Source organism: Colossoma macropomum, unplaced genomic scaffold (genome assembly GCF_904425465.1).
Source record: "Colossoma macropomum unplaced genomic scaffold, Colossoma_macropomum, whole genome shotgun sequence".
NCBI classification, from domain to species: domain Eukaryota; kingdom Metazoa; phylum Chordata; class Actinopteri; order Characiformes; family Serrasalmidae; genus Colossoma; species Colossoma macropomum.
In genome coordinates this window covers 4277064-4300773 of record NW_023494801.1, presented here as the reverse complement: position 1 = coordinate 4300773, position 23710 = coordinate 4277064, and the positions used below count along the sequence as shown (strand labels likewise).

General features: G+C 38.8%; 1 protein-coding gene across 1 annotated transcript; it reads left to right on the top strand.

Moving 5' to 3' along the window:
- Positions 1 to 220: 220 nt before the first annotated feature.
- On the top strand, positions 221 to 23561 carry cyth4a (cytohesin 4a). Its single transcript, XM_036590206.1, has 14 exons — positions 221 to 526; positions 2865 to 2925; positions 4460 to 4542; positions 6537 to 6601; positions 9555 to 9621; positions 12137 to 12255; positions 13725 to 13805; positions 13937 to 14049; positions 15868 to 16016; positions 16742 to 16853; positions 17076 to 17152; positions 17460 to 17531; positions 20141 to 20289; positions 21168 to 23561. The coding sequence occupies exons 1-14, from the start codon at positions 521 to 523 to the stop codon at positions 21256 to 21258; spliced, it is 1245 nt and encodes a 414-aa protein (XP_036446099.1). The 5' UTR covers positions 221 to 520; the 3' UTR covers positions 21259 to 23561.
- The last annotated feature ends 149 nt before the right edge of the window (positions 23562 to 23710 follow it).

Sequence of the window (23710 nt, the reverse complement as noted above, 5' to 3'; positions counted from 1 at the left end):
ACACATTCCCCATCAATCAGAAGAACAATTTCACCATGTAAAGAACTGTTTAAGCATGAAATGGTTCTATACTAAACAGAACCATTGTCTTTACTAAAGAACACTTGAGGAATCATCTTTTTTAAGTGTAAAGGTGTGTTTGTGTGTTGGCGAGTGTGTGTTTAGCTATTTGTGGGGACCACGTTGCCCCAGTATGACCTGACATTTAGTGGTTGTGGAGACCTTTAACTACTTTTCATGAGTAAAATAGTAAAAAAAAAGTAAAAGCAGATTTGGATGCTGAGGTTAAGGTTAGGGTCGGTTTAGATGGAGCACAGCTGCCTCTACATGCAAAAGAGCAGGAAAATACCCCACAAAGACAGGAATACAGAGTTCATTGTGTATGTGATTGAGACAGACACACAGAGAGAGCAGCGTCAGCTATTGTTCCTGAGAGTCTCTCTCATCCGGTGCTGCGTGCAGCTCTGTCTGAATGTCTGTGTGGCAGTCGGTGGAGTTACACTGAGGCACAGTCAGACATATGAAGGTAAGCAACTACTTTATCTATTATTTTATTCATTTTTTAAAATGATGCTCCTTAACATTACTTCAAAACTCTATTAAGTATGTTCAACACTGTATTGTACAACTATATGGTAGTTATTCCACTAGACGGTGAATTTTGGTGTGCTGTAGTTTTAGAAAGCTTCACTTTCTAAAGGGGTGTAATATTGGATAATATCATTTAGTTGCATCATAACCACTTTCACATCCTACAAATAGCCTTACTAGCCAAATGTGTTAACAGTATTGGATATTTGTGTATGTATTTAATGCTCACTGTCAATGTTGTAGTCCTATGTAGTGTAGTACACCTACACAGTAGCTATCCAACTGGACAGTGAATTGTAGTTTGCTGTAATTTTACATTGCTTCATTCTCTAAATGAGTGACATGTTGGATAGATTACTTTTGTAATCCTTTAGTTGCATTTTAACCTCTTTAAAAGCCTACAAATAGCCTTACTAGCCAAATATATTAACCGCATTTGTTATATTTGTGTATACTTAATGCACACTGTCTTAAATACGATAGTACACCTTTTGTAGTAGCTATTCCCCTGGACAGTGAATTGTGGTTTGCTGTAGTCTTGAAATGCTTTATTTCCTAAATGGGTGAAATGTTGGATAATGTCTTTTTGTACTCCTTTAAACCTCTTTAGCAGCATTCAAGTGGCCTTAATAGCCAAATACTTTAATAGCAATGGCCATTATTGTACAAAATTAATGCACACTGTCAATATCGTACTCCTATATAGTATAGTACATCTAGATAGTATCTATTCCACTGGATAGTGAATTGTGGTTTGCTGTAATTTTACAATGCTTCATTTTTTAACGGGTCTAAAATGCTAATTATAGCCTCTTTAACAGTCTACTAGCCAAATATGTTAAGAGCATTGGTTATTTTTGTGTATAATTAATGCACACTGTCAATATTATAGTCCCACACGGTATGGTACACCTATATAGGAGCTATTCCACTGGGCAATGAATTGTGGTTTGTTGTAATTTTATAATGCTTCATTTTCTAAATGGGTCAAATGTAGGTTAACGTCTGTTTGTAGCCCTTTACTTGCATTATAACTATTTGAACAGCCTTCAATTAGCCATAATAGCCAAATACATTAACAGCATTGGCTATTTTTGTAAATAATTAATCAATATTGTAGTTGTATATAGTGTAGAACACCTATATAGTAGCTATTTCACTGGACAGTGAATTGTGGTTTGCTGTAATTTTACAATGCTTCATTTTCTAAATGAGTGAATAGCTTTTTTGTAGTTCTTTAGTTGCATCATAACCTCTTTAACAGCCTACAAATAGCCTTAATCGCCAAATATATTAACTACATCTGCTATATTGTATATAATGTATGCACTCTGTCGATATTTTGCCAATTGGGGTAAAATAAAGCAGATAAAGTTCATCAAAAAGCATTTGTAAGGCTCACACCTACATTAGCTTTTCATCTTCTTTCAGCTTCTCATTGATATAAAGGCCTCAACTGTCAAAGTTGTCAGTTTCAATGTCATTTAACCCCCAGAAGTGTTATGACAGATGATGCTTCTTGGAATAAGCCTCTATAAATAACTTTACAGGCTTATGTCAATTGTCAAAGGGTTATGATGGTGAAGTGTAGCCTTACACACTGAAAATGATGGTTCTTCAAGGGATTTTTAGCAAAGAAAATGGTTCTATATAGAACCATGAACACTCAAATAATTGATGGAGAATGTGCTGTACATGGTTCTATATAGAGCCTTTTTAAAAAGCGTTCTTCAGATTGATGGAAAATGTGTTATAGATGGTTCTACATGGAACCTTTTATGAAATGGGTTCTATATAGCACCAAAAAGGGTTCTTCTATTGTTATGATGTCAAGCATGTTACAATAGAAGAACCCTTTTTGTTGCTATATACAACCCTTTTCAAAAAGGTTCCATATAGAACCATCTACAGCACATTCTCCATCAATTCTTTGAGTCTCCATATAGCACCAAAAAGGGTTCTTCTATTGTTACGATGTCAATCATGCAAAGAGTTCTTTGAGTGTTCATGGTTCTACATAGAACCATTTTCTTCACTAAAGAACCCTTGAAGGACCATCATTTTTAAGTGTGTATGAACGCTGCCCTTCAATAAAGTGTCCTAAAGTGAACAACATACAAAACTCTGACAGTTTGTGTAAAGATTAAGACAGAAGAAGAAACCACAGAAACTTCAGAGTTCCTTAGTAGTTCTGCAGTGACATAAATAAACCCTTGAGGTCACTCTGAAACTGGGCTAACTTTAAAGTAACTCAAGTTCCTATTTTACTGCAGTCCCCCTCCAGCACGGCCAGCATGGGCACTCAGAGAAAAGACAGTTTCCTCTGGGGAAAAGGTAAGCTGCTCGCTCTTACTGAACTCCTACACCATGTCAGAGGGTCAGCATGTAACTGGACTAGGGCTGTAACTGTCAGTGATATTAGTGACTGAATTTTCTACCTATTGTTTTGATAATAGAGTAATTGTTAAAACAAAATGGACTTAACTGAGCAATAAACCATGCAAAGTCTGATTCCAGATTTCCAGATTTTCTGGAAGATAAAACAGGAAGCCTCTAAAACGACTTCAGTGTATTTCCCCATATAAGGAGCTCTGGGTCTAAGCCGGTTTTCTCTATGGGAAAAATGAATGGCCTGCTATTGCACCCTATGGTAAACTAAAATGTTCCAAATCTGATGCATCTTTCTTTTCTTCTGAAAAAAACACTGGGTCCTCTGCTTGCTAAAGAGCCGAAATATGACTACTGCTACACAGCGCCATCGCATCTTTTCGTACTGCTGCTAATGCAACATCATTAGAACAAGCTCAGTGGAAAGTGCCAGCTGCCAGTTAGCCAGTCAGCTGACAGATGCCTGAGCTGGTTAGCAATGTGCCAATTAGCCAACTGTCCTCGCTTGGATTCCTAGCCACGGATGGCCACAGCATGGCCAGTGATTGAACTCAGAATCTCCTGATGATAGGGCCAATGCTTAGATTGTGCCACTCGGGAACCTTAGTATATAACAGTGTTGAAGTTCAATAGCTGACTTACTTTCATGTGATGCCATTTCAACGAGCAAGAGTGTTGTAGCATATATGTAGCATTTGTCATGTTTTGACTGCTAAATGACCTCATAATTCAGAGAAACTGCATGTAGGACAAAATGTTTTGGGTCTGGAACATTTTTGTTTAATGGCGCGGTGAAATTGGTGAAAATGACACTCATTTTTCAAAAAGAGAAGAACTTCTTAGACCTGGAATCCCAAATATGGGCGTGACGCCGACTACAGAACGACACATGACTTTTGAGTTCCATAAATCTTAAGGTTTGTCATTAGTCACCAACTGCATAGACTATATTGCAAACTGGCTGAGTTATTCATAAGTTAAAGACGAGTGTAATAAATGTTCTGGACACTTATATGGTTAATCGGTTAACCATGGATCGGGTACGACAGTGGTGGAAACGACATTCTGAAGAGGAAGCACAGTGATTTAACCATGAACAAGTGCAGCATGATACTAATTAAACCACAAATCCTGTTGAATGAATTTAAATTTATGGGACTTTATTACATTTGCTGTGAACTAAAGTTTGGAACGAGATACACAATAGCAAGTATTGGTGTCCAGTTAAGTTCCTATTATGCTAGTCTTGCATTGAATGGCTTCAGCTGAAATAGTAGGAAATGCAAATATGCTTTTATCAAGCTTTAGCGCTGCATATATTAATTCAAAGCATTTATGGTAAATGAGTGGGAAGCAACCATGACTTTAGCTTCAGATATAAAACTATGAGTCAGCAACTCTGCACATATCTCACATGTGACTTTTTTAAAGGTGAACATGTTGCTCAGTTGTGCTGTTTGTTTGCTGATGTCGTCCACAGCCCCGGAAGGTTTCAGTCAGACGGAAAAGAAGCCAACTGAAGGTATCAGGGTCCACAAGAATGACATTCTAGATGATATCCAGGTACTTACTTACTTTTTGATGTAGCTCTTTATTTGATGTATGTTATTTAATTAGAAACTAGTCCAGACGTCCAGAGAAGTCTTACATGAGGTCTGGACTGTTATCTTGAAATCAAGACTTATTTGTCAAGATAACAGTCCAGAAAATATAAAACTATACCTACTTCATGGCCTCTCTGGACTTCTGCAGGAAACTGATTTTTTTTTGTTGTTGAACCTTTCATGACCTACATTGATACACTTCCACCTTTGCATAGTTCTGCATTTAGCACTTTAGTTTTTTTGGACAGAACCGTAAAGTGTTATACATCCTTAGATTCAGAACAACCTCAGCTAATAAAATAACATTCAGTAAATATTTCTACACACTATTTGTGTGAATTAGCTCACAAAATAACAGTAGTACAAAAAACAATCTTAATTTTTTGCAGTTTATCATTTTCTTTGAAAACTGAAAAACTTTCAAAGAAAATGATAAGGACAGAAAATTTGAACACAAAAACCTGCTCAAAGGCATTTGACCTACAGCACAAGTTATTAAAGCTGCTTTCCCCCTGCATGGTACAGCTTGACTTGTTACCATAGTAGTGGATTATTCAAGACGTGTTTGGTGTCCAAATTTTGCTTCTGTCATTTAGCGTTGGAGCTACAATGCTAATGTTGCTAACAAACACTGGGAGTCAATAGTCACCCAAATCTTTTCCATAAAACACCCTTCAAACTTCTTTCAACCCCTTCAAATCACTTCCAACTCTTCATTAAGGTCATTCAGACTTGATGTATTTGAGGAAGCAGTATGACTTACTATAAGCTTTGTTGCTTCTATTTATGAACATATATCTTCATATATATGAAAAGAAAAACTGTTCATGTGTCCTCATGATGTGCATGAGTGAATGAGTGAGAAATCAGCTTATCACCTGTCTGAAGTGATTGACCATGGTGTTTAGCCACACGGTGAAGTTTTGTTGATTTTTATGCACAGTGAGTCATACTGTGTCCTAAACCACGTCGACACGTCTGTGTGACCTTAATGAAGGCCTGTATGCAGTTTGACTGAAGTTGTTCTTGGCAAATACTTAGATATACTTACTTGTATCTCAAAATTTGGACACCAAACATATCTTGGCTGATCGAATACATCTGGGGTGAGTGGAAAATTGAGTAAATTTAGTTATTTTTGACAGACTATTCTTTTTAATACACAGTTCTCTCACTTCTTTGAACAAGGTGAATAAAACTCTGTGTCATACAGTGGAAAAAGTACTGCACTGAATTTATTTGATTCAAATATGAAATGATTTGAGTCCAGCAAATTCAACCCAGCACTGTTTTTCAGTGTACTTAGTCCGGCCTACAAGCATCCCTCAGCATCACTTACCTATGAAGCTACACAATATTTACTTATCAAACTTTCCCAGAAGTTATTTGCATGCTGCTTTGAAGCTTCAGCATGAGTCATCATGTTCGGTCAAAATCTGTTTTTAACAATATGCTTACTGTCCACTTTTTTGGACCCCCTCCTGCCCCCGCCCCCTTGTAGTCCAACCTTGCTGGTGTCCATCTGATGCATTGTTTGTGCTAGATCTTCATCAGTAGTCAGTTTCTGACCACAGAGCCACACGTGACTGAATATTTTTGGTCAGTGGTCCACACCCAACCTAGCAGGGACAGTGATGTGTCTGAAAACCCCAGCAATACCACACTCAATACCATGTCAGTGTCACTGCTGTGCTATTAATGGACCACCACCCAAATTATATTTGGGCAGCAGCGGCTCTGTGGTCGGAAACTGGCTGGTGATGAATGGGGCAGAGGGCAGCTGATAAACTGCGCAGCAACAGTCTTTAACTGTATACCTACGAAGTGGAGCTGTAAGGTAGGTGGAGCTCATAAAGTGGCCAGAGAGGAGAAGTGAAAGAGGTTTCTCATAAAATGAACGGCCAGCATGTAAATGACCTCTGATTGAGGTTCCTCCTCCACTGTCTTTAACAGAAACTCAGATTGGACATTGAAAATGTGCTGACTGAAATCCACACCATGGAGTCCAACCAGGAGAAGTGAGTATTTTTATTTTTTCTCAGCTTAGCTGACTGTGCAGAAGATGGGATTCTCGGTATCGATTCCCAGCTTGAGTCTAAAATTTTAGCCATTAGTGCTCTTCGATTCTCAGTGTAAGTTGACTTAACTAAGCCAGTTATTGATCTTCGTTATATCATCACACACCTTTTTCGTGCAGTTTCCATGGGTCACAGCTTTTACGCTAGAACCACAAAACTTGCCAGGATCATAGAGCCTATAGTTGAATAGTGTGCGTGTGCATTTGGGACAAATTACACGTATTGTTTTCGTGCAACACAATTTTTTTTCCCACCAGAAATTAATGGTAGAATGTTTTGAAATTTTGAATCTAACTGGCACAAATTACGTCACACAAGACACTTCTCACACTGACCCTCATAGACAATACATGCAGACTCATATACATACTAGCACATATATACACACATATTAGCAACCACCTGGGATACAATAGCCATGGCCTAGCAACACCATAGCAGCCACCTGGGATGCCATAGCAACACCAGAGCAACCACATGGGATACCACAGCAACGACCAAGCAACACCATAACAGCCACCTGGGATACAATCTCCACAGTTTAGCAACACAATAGCAACCACTTGGGACACCATAGCAATGGCCAGACAACACCATAATAGCCACCTGGGATACAATAGCCACAGCCTAGCAACACCGTAGCAACCGCCTGGGATACAACAGCAACGGCCAAGCGACACCTTAGCAGTCACCTGGGATACCATAGCAATGGCCAAATAACAGCATAGCAACCACCTGGAATACATTAGCCACAGCCTGGCAACATCATAGCAGCCACATGGGATGCCATAGTGACGTCCAAGCAACACCATAGCAGCCATGTGAGATGCCATAGCAATGACCTACTAACAACTTAGCAACCACCTGGGATACCACAGCTAACGCTCAGCAACAGCTTAGCAGCCACCAGAGATACATACACACAGCCTATCAGTACCTTAATGACCACCATTTTTGCATGTTAGATTTGTGCATTACTGACCTTCCTTCACTGCTAATGTTGAAGCTTTACGTCATTCAGACTTGCACTTCACATTTGCTATGAAAGTCTGTTAAACAGGATGTTAACTCAGCATGATTAGTCAACATCTTCTTTATAGACTTCTGAACTCGTGTCATCAGTCTGTAGTTGGTGTCACGGCCAGATAACGAAGTCTGCTCTCACAGTTTTGCTCTATGGTAAAAATAAATGACAATTTTTGAAAAATGCTATTACGTTCTGTGGTGAACAAAAATGTTCCAAACCTGATGCCTTTTGCTTTACAGACATTTTTCTCCAAATGTCACTGGATCCTCTGAATTATGAACTCTTAAAGTAATATGAATGCTACTACATAACACTGCTGCACACTGAATAAAAAAATATCCCACGCCAACCAGCAAGCTGGGTCAAATGTGGTAGCTAAGTTACTTTGGTAGTTGTAACCTGGTTTTTCGAAATGTAATAGTGTTTAATTGCAGACTTACTTTCATGCAACATCAGTTCAGTGTGGTCAAATCGTAGTTCAGTGTTGTAGCAATATTGGATGTAGCAATTTTCATATTTCGACTACTAAACCAGCTCAGAATTCAGAGGATTCTTGAAGTTTTTGTTTAGCCCAGGGCCCAATGCCATAAACGGTGTTCTTTTTTTCCATATAGATAAATGACTTAGATCCAGAGTTCTTTATAGGGGCATGACATCATTAACCTGATGACAGCCCACAACCTAATACGGGCATAATGACGATTTGCCTTTGTGAGAACCGGAAACTGAACTTTTCGAGTTGCATGGCCACGACTTAATTATCTAGTCCCCATCTCAAGTCCTATGTGTTACTAAGATGTCACGGGAAAGAGATCATGTTATATTAAGTTGTGGTTAAGGCTTAATTATCTTGTTCCCATGCCTAACTAAGTCGTGGCCACACATTATTTTGATTTATACAGAATGTCACCAGCAGGGCTCCTTAATGGTTCGTTTACGATACGTTGTCTTTTTCTGGAATGTATTGGATTCTGATCACTTATGAACCCTCCTGGGAATTTTTGGGGAACTGTTCTGTTGGGAATTGTTCTCTGGGATTTGCATACATCAAACTTTACAGGATCCCCATTTTATTACCATTAGATTCCTCCTCACAGGTTAATGTATGAAAGGGGCTATGGTGACCCATATGGATTGATGACATCACTATAATATAGTTACATAGTTTTGGTTATAGTGTCTCTACATTCCCACCAATTCTTCCATATACATCTTTGGGAGTTTTTCTTTGCCACTGCCACTCTTGGATTGGTCAGTAGAGGCATGAACTCACTTGTCATGTCTTCTTGTAGCACGCTTTTTGCCCTGAACCTGTATCATTCCACTGACCACATGCTTTTCTCTAAGACTGCTGGAACTACTTTTTTTGGCGGAAGGAATTGCCAGTATTAAAAATGTATGTTTGGGGCTTATTTGCTTTGCGTTTTTCTCCACTTTGAAAGAGAGACTGCAGTGTAAAGGCAACACTCAGGGTCGTGTAGTACTGCTTGCCTCGCAGTCCGGATATCTGAGGTGAGTTTGTGCTCCGTGTGTGGGTATGCGCTTCCTGTTTCATCAGTAGACAGTTTACCAGAAGCAGCTGAACCTCAAATGGGCCACAGCCAGGAGCGTATGTGGACAGAACAGCCACAGAAAATGATGAAACAGATTAATGAGCAAATGAATTTTCCAAACAGACATGCGCGATGTGGCGAGTGGTGCAATGAGCGCTTGAATGATGTCGTCACAGCCTTCTGATAAGCGCGGATGGAAGATAGCAAAACGGTCATTCATGATAAGTTTGAATGACATGAATTACCGTCATGTTGTCCTTTTTCCCCTTTACTTTTCAATCTCTGATCTGTTTTTGATCTTGTTTCCCTTCAGTAAGAACGTTGTGAGGGCGAAGAGGTTCCTGTGCGGGAAGAAGAAATTTAACATGGACCCAGTGAAGGCAAGTGTTTTGAGGTTTGTCCAGGTGGAAAAGTAGCAAAAAAATAAGGCAAATAACCCGAGAAAGAGAAAAGTCCCGAATGAGTTCATGACGGCCCGGCACACAGTTGTGTGCAAAAGTTTTGGCACCCCTGGTCGAATAACGTGCTGTTGTTGATTTGAGTACATTTGGAGGAAAAAATAAACAAAAACACAAAAAGTGGCCTGTGCAAAAAATAGGGCACATTTTTATATTTTATGTTGTATTTTTTTATTTGTAATATCTTAAACTAAGCAATAAATAGAGGCTGTGCACTAAAATGAGCATAAATAATGCCATATTTCAGTGTGTTAAGATGTGTTACCTTTTTTTTTTACTTAGATGAATCAACAAAACATTGTTTGGCTTTTTTTCAAACCTTTGCATATGACTGGAAGAAAATGGGGTTAAAGAAAGAGCTGGAGGAAGAGAGAGAGTAAAAAAAAAGAAAGCAAGCAAGAGCAAGCAAATGATAGAACCACATCCTGTGTTGCTCAAGAACAGATGCACTGAAAAACCTGAAGGATTGTTTAAGAAAAGAGAAGTGCTACGTTTAAGGGACTTTAAATTCACATAATTATCAGCAGTATTATTCGGTATAGCGAACATATGACGTCACAACACTTGCAAAACAGTAAAAGCACAACAGTCACATTTGACCGAAAAACAAAAGCACGATTTTAATCCACGTCTGCCAAAAAGTGAGACAGGTGAATTGGGTCGTTTGAAAAAAAAAAAACAACAGATATCACAATGAATCTTTCACAGCTGATAACTGACATTCTTACAAGTACTTTTTCAATTGAACATCTTGCAAAACATTACACTTATATATGCAAATGAGAGGTTATCTACTGAAATATGCATATATTTGCATATTTTTTAAAAAAACAAAATTTCACATAAGGTTTATGTCAGAATTAAAATGTTTTTATTGTGATGACACATTCCAGAGTGATGATTTTACAGAACAGGTCATTTAAATTTTGTTGCTTTGTTGTTAAACACACTGCACTGTTAATATAAACATTTATATTCATTTTTGGCACAAAATTTAGCTTTAAGCCAGCAACGACCAATCCTTCTGTAACATCCTTCAGAATACAGTCAGGAATGAACGTGTAAAACTTCACGACAGCTTCTGGAAGCCGAAATCTTTGGTTCTATATTTGGAGAAAAGCTGTTCCAATGGTTCTAAATAGGCTTCAGAACTGCATTACCCAGACAGATCTCAGAAAACTTGTGTGAATGAAATATATATTCTATTTGGATTCTACAGGTTTTTAGTAACTTTTGACTCAACATAGTTGGGCTAAGTGTGCATTACATACGCTGACATATAAGGAAGTCTGCTCTAGTAGTTTTGCTCTATGGGAAAAACGAATGGCATTTTTGAAAAATGCTGCTATTTTGCTCTGTGGTGAACAAACCTGATACTTTTGCTGTACATAGGTTTTTCCTCCAAATGTCACTGGATCCTCTGAATTGCGCAAGGAATATAAATGTTGCTACATAACATTGTTACACACTGAATCATAAAATAACCCACGCCAACCAGCAAGCTTTGCCAAAAGTGGTAGTTAAGTTGCTTTGGCAGCTTAAGCCTGGTTGTTATAATGTAATAGTGTTTATTAGTAGACTTACTTTCATGCGGCATCAGTTCAATGTGTCCAGTGTGCAGTTCTGTTAGCTTGCTTGTAACATGAATGTAGCAATATTCATATTTTGACCATAAAACCATCTCATAATTCAGAGAATTTGTGAGATTTGGGCAAAATGTATGTGTTTTGGAACATTCTGGCTTAGCACCGGACGCAACAGCGAAAACGCTTACTATTTTCCTTAGAGAAAAACGGCTTAGACCCAAAGTTCCTTAGATGGGCATAATAAAATTTAATTAAATTCACTAACATTTGGAGACCCAAGTGGAGATGAATTGACTTAACGGGCTAAAAAAAAACATATTTCTGTTGAGATTTGGCATTTTTGTCATTATAGTTTATATTGTGATTACAGTCATTTCTGCCTGTAGTGTTTTGCCTGAACAAGAAGGAAGATCAATCCACTTTGTTTCTATGCAATTTGGTCACTATTCACTTTTTGTTGTTTGCAGGTTCTCTATGATTGCTCTTAATGTTTTTATAATCCAAGTACTGATCATACACATTGCACACCCAGAAAAATGTACTGTGATGTAATTTTTACACTAATGCTAACATTTGGCCATATTACCCAGCTTTAAATGAGAATCATTAACAAAGGCATAAACACAGCCCTACATTACAGTAGAAGATTCTGGTATTGGTTTGTAAATGAACTGAAGGTAAGACAGCTTTGTAATGGAAACTGTAAAGTGGAAAACAAACCCACGTCCTTCATGCTAACGTATAGGATGTGTCAGATGTTTTTAGTCATGCTTGTGGTTTTGTTGGTCTGGTCCTGTCAGCATTACAGCTCAACACATTCTGACTCTATCTGTGCCTGTGTCTCACTATAGGGCATCCAGTACCTGCAGAATAATGACCTGCTGGACAATACTCCAGAAGCAGTGGCGGAGTTTCTGTACAAGGAAGAAGGCCTTGGCAAAACAGCTATTGGCAACTTCCTTGGGGAAAGGTATGATAATGATGATTTCTGATGACATTAGTGGTCAAACATTTTTTACAATTAATTCCCTATTGGAGTTGGATTAGTTTTCCCTGAGGAGGTATATTTAATGTAATTTTGAGATGTGATTGATTCAGGATAAAGTATCTGTGTAATTTCCCCAAATTCCTTCAGATAGTCCTGATGGAAAGGTCATAACCCAGAAACTGACATCAGCATGACGTCACAGGACACACTCAATAACAATAACAACTCTTGATGTGGCTCTGTTGCGCGATGTAGATTGAAACATGACTATTATTATTGAGGGAGCTTCAGGTGTAGCCTATTACAGAAGACCAGTCACTCCACAAGTATTACCGTCAGACTGTAAAACTACACACACTGCAGATTCATACTGGATTAAAATCACTCACAATTATTACCGTCAGACTGTAAAACTACACACACTGCAGATTCATACTGGATTAAAATCGCTCCACAATTATTACCGTCAGACTGTAAAACTACACACACTGCAGATTCATACTGGATTAAAATCACTCACAATTATTACCGTCAGACTGTAAAACTACACACACTGCAGATTCATACTGGATTAAAATCACTCACAATTATTACCGTCAGACTGTAAAACTACACACACTGCAGATTCATACTGGATTAAAATCGCTCCACAATTATTACCGTCAGACTGTAAAACTACACACACTGCAGATTCATACTGGATTAAAATCACTCCACAATTATTACCGTCAGACTGTAAAACTACACACACTGCAGATTCATACTGGATTAAAATCGCTCCACAATTATTACCGTCAGACTGTAAAACTACACACACTGCAGATTCATACTGGATTAAAATCACTCCACAATTATTACAGTCAGACTGATTAAACTACACACACTGCAGATTCATACTGGATTAAAATCACTCCACAATTATTACCGTCAGACTGTAAAACTACACACACTGCAGATTCATACTGGATTAAAATCACTCCACAATTATTACTGTCAGACTGTAAAACTACACACACTGCAGATTCATACTGGATTAAAATCACTCCACAATTATTACAGTCAGACTGTAAAACTACACACACTGCAGATTCATACTGGATTAAAATCACTCACAATTATTACAGTCAGACTGTAAAACTACACACACTGCAGATTCATACTGGATTAAAATCACTCCACAATTATTACTGTCAGACTGTAAAACTACACACACTGCAGATTCATACTGGATTAAAATTACTCACAATTATTACTGTCAGACTGTAAAACTACACACACTGCAGATTCATACTGGATTAAAATCACTCCACAATTATTACCGTTATGATGTCCTATCATGTTTTTATACATTATTAATGAATTAATTAGCTGTTGCTTCTAAATCTTTGGCCTGAAATCATTTCCAGTATAGTGAGATTATTGTGTGATATTGTATGTCTTTGTGTGTTTAGGGAGGAATTCCACCTTCAGATACTGAAAGCGTTTGTAGATCTCCATGAGTTTTCAGACCTGAACTTGGTTCAGGCTTTACGGTGGGTGCTGTCCGTCCATTAACATACAAGTCTACTCAGTATTGTAGCTGTGTTACACTATCATTAGTGTAAATGGGACGAATATTGTTGAACAGTTTGGGTTCCTGATCCTTCTCCTCTGCTCCCTGCAGGCAGTTCCTGTGGAGTTTCCGGCTTCCTGGAGAGGCTCAAAAAATCGACCGCATGATGGAAGCTTTTGCTCAGCGATACTGCACCTGCAACGCGGGGGTCTTTCAGTCCACAGGTACAACAGCCCCTGACATCAGTAAAGGTGTCTGGTCTTGTAGGGAAAACTAAAAATCCAGTTTTTGCCCTCTCTTCACTTTCAAACATTCAAAATCTGTAAAAAGGGCAGGTCTGCTCTGACTGTCCATCTGCTATAATCTGGATAATAGAAATAGAATTAGAAACATGGACTGATTAAGAAAAATCCATCTGAAGTCCATTTGAACTAAACTACTCATAAATGGATCACTGGGCTACACCTGTTTCCATGGTTCCTTTACATCCTTTCTATTTTTCCCGTATACCCATATCCATGGCTGCGCTATGTCGATTTCTATGGGTATGCTACACTCATTTCCATAGTTATGCCACACCTATTTTCAAGGTTACACTACACCTATTTCCATGGTTACGCTACACATATTTCCATAGCTATGCTACACCCATTTCCTTTGTTACACTACACCTTTTTCCATGGTTTCACTACAACAATTTCCATAGTTATGCCACACCCATTTCCACTGTTACAATACTCTCATTTCCATGGTTACGCTACACCTGTTTCCCTTATTATGCTACTCCCACTTGTTACACTACACCTCTTTCTGTGGTTACACTATTCTCATTTCCATGGTGATGATAAACTCATTTACATTGTTAAACTACATCCATTTACATGGTTGTGCTATAACTCTTTCCATGGTTATGTTACAACCATTTCTATGATTTTGCTACACCTATTTCCATGGTTACGCGACAACTATTTCCATAATTATGCTATCCTCATTTCCAGGGTTACACCACACCCATTTCTATGGTTACTCCATACCCATTTCCATTGTTACAATACACCCATTTACATGGATACGCTACACCTGCTACCATTTTTACTCTACACCTATTTTTCAGGTTACACTACAACCGTTTCTATGGTTACACTACAACCATTTCTATGGTTACGCTACACTTATATTTTTATAGTTATGCTACACTCATTTCCTTTGTTACACTACGCTACCATTTTTCTATGGTTACACTACAACCATTTCTATAGTTATGCTACACCAATTTCCATTGTTACGCAACCCTTGTTTCCACGGTTACGCCTACCCACTTTCTTAGTTACATTTCATCTATTTGTATGGATACATTACTCATATTGCCCCATTGTGCCCCTTTACTGGCCCCAGTAATGCCTGAATGCTACTACAGTGAAGATGAAGAGGCCAAGAAATTTGTTTGAGTTGTTCAAAGGAAGAAAGGAGATGGAAAGTTAAGGAGATGGAAAGTTTTTTGATGAGAAGATGATCATTTCCATCAGCACTCATAACGTCACAGTTTTCTAGCTCTGGATTACCAGATAAATAGTGACTAAATTAGGTGACTAGGCTCACATTAAAGGGCAGTAACTTTAACGTTAGCTGGTGACTTACAGAACAAACAGTTCATATTCTGCACATATGAAATTGTGTCAACAGTAACATGAGATTAAAAACAGACCTGCATAAACAGTGTCCTTCATAATGCCCCCCCAGTACTGAAACCAAAACTACACTGTAACCATCAAAGTCGCTTCTCAAAACATCAGACACTTGTACTGAAAGTAGGACACAAGTAGAGGTCAGCAAAACATGGTAAGGTACATTTTTAAGTGTTTTCATGTTTAGAAGGACCAAATAAATGCTTGCGTGATAAACTGGCCACAAAGAACTTTTGGTACAGAAAACCACAGACAGATTTCTGATTCATAAAGCTTGGGATAAAAATCACAAATTTCCCCTGAGGTCTCACACCAGCAGACACTGTTATCTACTGTGTGTTTGTGTTTCTGTTACAGACACTTGTTACATTCTGTCCTTTGCCATCATCATGCTGAACACCAGCTTGCACAATCCGAATGTAAAGGACAAGCCAACGCTGGAGCGCTTCATCAGCATGAACCGAAGCATCAACAACGGCGGGGACCTTCCGAGTGACCTCCTCATGGTGAGGGGTACTTTTAGGATCAAACTCACACACAATGCAGACATTGAGTTGAAACATTAACTCCTTAAATTCTAAAAGATCTGTATCTGGGTCCACAGTTCAACCCCTAAAACTACAGAATGTACACATTAGATCAGAGGTGCACAACTCCGGTCCTGGACGGCCAGTGTCCAGCACACTTTGGTGATTTAACACACCTGATTACACTCATCTGGTAATTGCCAGGTTTAGTTGGTGTGTCTGAGAAGGAGAACACCAAACTGTGCTGGACACTGGCCCTCCAGGACAGGAGTTGTGCGCTTCTGCATTAGATTCACAGTGGTTACTGAATAATTCATAGTAGTTACTAAATACATCATAGTAGTTTCTGAATAATTAATAGTAGTTGCTGAATATTTCATGGACATTACTGAATAATTCATAGTAGTTGTTGAATCATTCATAGTAGATACTGAATAATTCATAATAATTGCTGAATAATTCATAATAATTGCTGAATAATTCATAGTAGATACTGAATAATTTGTAGTAGTCGCTGAATAGTTCATAGTAGATGCTGAATAATTCAGAGTAGATGCTGAATAATTAATATTAGTTGCTGAATATTTTATAGTAAGTACAGAATAATTCATACTGGATAGTAGGTACTGAAAGTTTAAGCATTTATTCTGTTTTTAGAAATCAATTTTTTTTTCAATTAAATCCTTTCCCAAAACTCTTTTCAGAAACTGTACGAGAGCATTAAGAACGAGCCGTTTAAAATTCCAGAGGATGATGGGAATGATCTCACTCACACCTTCTTCAATCCTGACCGTGAGGGCTGGCTGCTGAAAGAGGGTGAGTGAACTGCTTAAAGCGTTCGTCTTTTGTAGAGCGCACTTCATTCTCCATAGCCCAACATAGAGTTCTGTGATTAAAAGATGAGATCGGAACTGTTTTGGAATATGTGGTGTTTGTGTCTAATTAGCCATAGTGTAGCATTTTACTGAACCAGCTGGAATACAAATGGAACGCTTGTTATGGCACCTGATGCATAATGTTACACATCCTGTCCTATAGGGGGCAGAGTGAAAACGTGGAAGAGGAGGTGGTTTATATTAACAGACAGCTGCCTGTACTACTTTCAGTACACCACAGTGAGTATGATACCTATCTAACTTTGCTAAATATGAATAAAGGAAAATTCAGAATAGAACGTGCTACTCAAGATAGTACTGACTGTCTAATGAAATGCTCTTATTATAGCCATACAAAAGTACAAAATTGTGCTCCCATGGCACAAAACTAGAAATTAAACAGCACTTATTGTACCATATCTATTGGTAAAATGTTTAAAACCCCAAGCATTTTGGTGTAGGCCTTCATCAGGAAGAGGAATGAGTCCTTCTATCAACGAGCGCTAATGTAACTAGCAATACTGATTAGTCTCTATTCTTTTCTTAGGACAAGGAGCCTATAGGGATCATCCCCCTGGAGAACCTGTGTGTGAGGGAAGTGGACGACCCACATAAACAGGTACTCCTATGTGCTAACACTAATATACCCTTTGACCTCTTGTCTTCAGTGGACATCCCCTCCACATTTGACCTCAGGGGAGCCCCCAGGGGTGGTATTTGCACTAGGCAAAGGTAGGCAGCCCCTTAGGGTCCCCTTGAGTCGAAGGCCCCATGAAAATACAAATTAGGTACTGTACATATTGATTTAAAATAACTCCAAAATATGTATAGATGTGTTACCAAAAAAGCTCCAGGCCCCATGGGTAGCGCAGGCTTCCTCCGAGACCTGTGAAGCACCACCATATCTTTCAAAACGCTGCTAACACAACATCATTGGACAGCTAAACGCGCTCGGAGGAGAACACTAACCACCAGTTCTGCTACATCAGCTAACAGATGCCTGTGCTGACTAGCATCGCACAGGGTGATGGAGGGGGGCGGGGGATGGGGGGCATACTACCCACCCAGAAAGCGAGGCCTATTGTGCTCCTGGCCACAGACGGCTGTAGCATCACCAGGGACCGAACTCGTGATCTCCTGATAACATGCCCAGTGCGCCTCCCCCTTACTTTCCTTTACTTTATTCTTCCTTCCTATTTTCACTACCTTGAAATATATTTTAAAATAAATATATATCTGGTGCGCTTGAGTCACCCACACCAGTGGTCCACAAAGCACCCACTCGTGAGCAAATGGACATGCAAATTGTTCAGGAAAGCACAGTTTAGTGCAGCCAAATGGACGCTTAATCTTTTAAAAGAAGTATTTTTATGTTGTACGGTCAATATGAACGTTTATCCAACGTAGATCTGTTAAGACTTCATCTGTTGAAACTGTTTTGGACAGCAGATTGTTTTATTATAGTGTATCGGTTGACGTCTTTGATGTTTTGTTTTTTCAGTGACGGCTATTATTATCACTGCATGGTAGCCGCTGCTGTCCCGTCAGTTTTTATCCAGCACTTTGAGTGATGATGTCCCAGTTCGGGCCAGTTTCTAACAGAATTTTGTCATGCTTGGGTCAGTTTCACGCTTAAAAGCTGGTGGTGTGGTTCAGGTCAGGTTTGGACAAAATGTTGTCGGGCTCGGACTGGGTTCGGACTGATGTGGTTCAGGTTTCAGACAATGGACCAAAATTTCAGGCCCAATTCAAGCTGTAATCTCCAGAGACAGCTGTGACAGCTAATGATAACCAACCATATGTGAGCATTTTATTGTTGTGCGTGTGCTGATTTTAAATGATCTACCTCCGCAAGTTAGCTAAGCGCAGTGCAGTACGCTAAGACTGCAGTCCGTCCTAAAGCTATGTTTGAAAGTGTTGGAGGGGATTAGTCTGTTCCATTTTTGAAATTTATCACACCCACAGATTCAAGGGAAGACTCGTTTTAAGTGCTGGAGGGAGGAGGGGAAGTCCACAAGTAAAAGAAACTGACCTAAGGGCTAAAGATACACCATCCTCCAAACTTACCTTCAGCTAATCGAGGTCTTCAGGAATCTGAACATTTGCTCTAGGTGTGGTGGAATGGGTGGATGTTCAGGAGGTGGTGCTTGGGCCCCTGATTTACTGTTTCATAACAGAAGTGAGACTAGACTGGGTAATGTGAGTCACAAGGATTCTGCTTTTTGAGTCAGCCACACCTGGCAACATTTCACTAAAGCAAGAGTGGCAGAAAACGTCTCCTTGTGGTTAGAATTGAACCTTTCTGGTGGGTAGATTTGTGCCAAATCCCTGTGTGTGGTTAGTGTAAGACAAAAGTTCTGCTATTTTCTTTAACTCTAGACTGACTATTCAAATATTAACCTTAAGTCAAAAAATTTACTGCGAATTATTCAGCAACTACTGTGAATTATTCAGTATCTTCTGTGAATTATTCAGTATCTACTATGAACTATTAAGGATCTTCTATAAAATTTTAGGTATCTACTATAAATTATTCAGTATCTACTATAAATTATTCAGTATCTACTATGAACTATTAGGTATCTCCTATAAAATTTTAAGTATCTACTATAAATTATTCAGTATCTACTATAAATTATTCAAAATCTAGTATTAATTATTCAGTATCTACAATGATTTATTTAAAAATCTGCTGGGAATTATTAAATATATATTTAAATTATTCAATTTCTACTGTGAATTAAGTGAGTACTCTAAATAATTTAATATATACCATGGATATACTAACATATGCCATCATCTACTATGATATATTTAGTAAATACTATGAATTGTTCAACCCCACCGCGACCCAGAAGGATAAGCTGTTTAGATGATGGATGGATGGATGGATGGATGGATGAATTGTTCAGTATCTACCATAAGCTAATAATTATCTACTATGAATTTTTATCTACTATTAATGTATGCTATACATGATTTTATCTACTATGAATTATTGAATGTCTACTATTAATTCTTCAGTATCTACTGTGAAATAAGTAACAACTATAAATGGTTTAATATTTACTCTGATTTATTTGATATCAACTATGACATATTTAGTAACTACTATGAATTGTTTAATATCTACTATAAATTATTCAGTATGTCCTCTGAATTATTCAGTAACTTTGATGAGTTATTCACTTTAAGGCCTAAATGTTGTCTTTGTGTGTGTGTGTGCAGTTCTGCCTGGAGCTCTTTAATCCTAAAGGGCAGAAGATAAAGGCGTGTAAGACTGATCCGGATGGCAGGGTGGTGGTGGGGAAACATCAGTCATACAAGATCAGTGCCGCTTCTGCTGAGGAGCGCAGCGACTGGGTCGAAGCCATCAGGTAGCTGAGTAATGCTGTGCCTGCACTCGAACCCTAAACCCTTCCAAATCAAGCTGTATTTGTAGAAAAAGAACAGTTTTGAGACCATTTGGTCCTCACTAAGATACAAAAACGCACACCTCACTCTGTACTGCTCAATTGATGTTCCCTTGCTCCGCCCACAAGGGTGCTCTTTCCCTGAGTATGGAGAGGTGAATTGGGCATCATTTGCAATTTGTCTCCGAATGATTAGATAGATAGATAGATAGATAGATAGATAGATAGACACACGTGTATATATATATATATATATATATATATATATATATATATATATCGCTGTTGTCGGAAGAAAACCTCGTGGAGAAGGAAAAAACTTACTTTACCTTCAATGTGAGTCAATAGAACCAGAATTTTTTCCAAATCATTTTGAGCCGTTTCTTTTGCTCCGTTCCTCATGAAATTTACACACAATGTAAAGGGCAACAAGCATTTTCAAATTATGTCAAAAACTGAAAAACGACAAAAGGTTTTCTTCTGACAGCAGCGATATATAGATGATATACAGATGCAGAAAAAGAAGACGTAAACATATATAATAAAATATACTAAAACAACCATAAAATATAATGTGAAGTATGAAAATAAGTAAGTAAAATCACATAAACATTACGCAGGTGACAATGCAGAGGTGCCTGTCATGTCCAGTGAATGAACTGAGTGACTATACACTGTAAACTATAACATAAGTTAATAGTTGTATATGCATGGGTGTCTAAACAAGTGCCAGTTCCATATGCAGTATGTATGGATGTATAAACAAAGTGGCAGTACAATATGTATAGATGTATAAATGAATAGTTAATAAGATGTATTTTTATGTGTTTGTTAATCCTCAGAGCGTGCATCACCAAAGACCCCTTCTACGACATGGTGTCTGCACGGAAGAGGAAAGTCATCAGCAACAGCAACGCAGTGCCTCACCAATGAGCTTCAATAAGTGCTTATGTGTACAAGTTGTAACCAGTAATGGGTACCTGGTGCAGGTTCAGGTTATATAAATCAGTTTGTTTACCCTAATTTCCAATCCTTCAGTAGTTGGGTGACCAGACATTCCACAGCCCAGTACAGGACAGAGAAGTCCCGTATCAATATAAATATGAATATAACTGTGGCAGCTTATTGACCACCGTTATAAATTTGACAGCTTAAGTCTGGATCAGAGAACTTTAGAGCATAAACCTTTTAGACAAGCAGCTACAGAAAACTCTAACACAATGCCTGCTTTCCAGGGCATTTGATTGGCTATTCTCTCGTTTTGCGTGGCGTAACCCTGTATAGTTGCTGCCATTTTAAGGACCGAATCAGGGAGTGACTGCGCTGCACAATGCCTTCAATTTGCAGTGCTTTGTGAATGATTCACCTGGAAGACAGAAGCCGAGAGACGAGAGACACACAGACCTTTAATTCAGTGTTTTCACTCCAGGCTTGGAGCCGCTGCACTGTACAGTTTAGTGTCTCTCTCTGCTGTTCACACCTCGTTCAGCTCAAGAAGGGGTTAAATAGCTGATTATATCAGGTATTTTAACCAGGAAACCACAGTTATGCAGTGCAGGGGTTTCAGGACTGGAGCTGAACTCTGAACTAACTGCACTAGCAAACTTACAGAATCACGTCTGTCGAAACACGACGTCGTTTTCTGACCCACGACATTCAGTCTGATATTTAATGCTTATGATTCTCCATTCAAACGTCATTTAAATCTCCAGAAACAGAGAGTAAAGTTATACCGGCTGTCTGCAGCTCCGTTAGGGGGGGCGACTCTTCATCTCTCGGCTGTTAACATCAGCTAAAGTTCTCTAAAGGCCAGCATTGATCTCATCTGTGTTAGTTAGCTGATGTCGTTCCTCCTATGATGAGTTGTTCTTCTCTTTATGCAACACCATGAGATCCTTTACCCACCCTGACGTGAAGAGCCGGTGGGCTTCTGATCTTGATCTGACTGTTGAGTTGACCTTTACTTCACATGTGCACATGTGAAACAGTCAAGACACTTAAAATGAAGCAGAAAGACAGGATGCCTGGTCACCCCATAAATCAGAGTCCAGTACAGTTCCATCAACACCACCAAATACTACCATGCAAATGACATGATGCTAATTTGTGGTTCCAAACTTCCATGATTTCACGGTTAGCCACATTAGCATGCCTGTATTAGCACTAGCTACACAATTAAAATGTCAAACAAGGTTAGCTTAACTTTCTTTTAGGGGATCAAGTTGTGGTCTAGCACAGTGGCTGCGCTTCTCACCCGCTTTTTCACTTCCCATACGCTACTAAGGCTACGGGTGGCCTTTCTGGGGCTTTGCAAGGTTTGCTTTGTGTAGTCATCTGCGGAGGTGTGAGAAACGATTTTCATATTTAATTGTAGTGTTCCAAGAAATGGTGCCCTAAAGCAGAGCACTGAATTTCACTTCCACTGCGGTTGCTGTATATAAGCATCAACTAAGCAGTTCACTTGCAATAGCGAGGCTAAAGAGGAAGCTGCTGTTTGTTAAAGCAAGCATACAGCAGCTGAGTGCTAGAGGAGAGGTTCCTTGGGCCTTTTTCTGGACTCTCATCAATCTTAATCCAAAACTAGAACATGAAATGCTTTTAGAATGCCTTCACTTTACCATATAATGTGACTCGATGTTAGAATCCTTTCCTGATGTGTTGTTTTTTTCATCTTAGTATGAGCATTTTGTATCATATGTAAGTGTAGTTTTCTTTTATCTTAGTATATCAATCATTTTTCCAAGTGATTTTATAATGTACAAATATACTAGCAATGTAATTTAGTCTTCTTCAGTGCCAATAAGCTTTAAAGATTTAGTAAAACATTCTGTATATTGTAAATGATTTATTTATTAAATGTTAAATCTTAAACTTTGAGTGTTTCTTTGGTGCTGTGTACAGAAAAAAATATAAACTAATACATTAGAGACACTTATGAACCATCATGAAAGCGCTGACAACAGTGTGTCTGATGTAAAACTCATCTCTTTATTCAATTTGAAGAAACTGAGCTAAGCTACATCTGTTACTTTGTCAATACTGGCTTTAAAGTAGGCCTTTGCCTGCAGTGCCACATATGACCAGCAGAGGGCAATATATCTCCATCGATGCGGAGCTCCAGTGCTGATGGTGAACAGGCCACAACATTAAAATCACTTCCTTGTTTCTACACTCACTGTCCACTTCACCAGCTCCACTGACCATATAGGAGCACTTTGTAGTTCTACAGTCACAGACTGTAGTCCATCTGTTTCTCCATCTGTCAGGACCCCCATGGACCCTCACAGAGCAGGTACTATTTGGGTGGTGGATAATTCACAGCGCTGCAGTAACACTGATTTGGTGGTGGTGTGTTAAAGTGTGTTGTGCTGGTCTGAGTGGATCA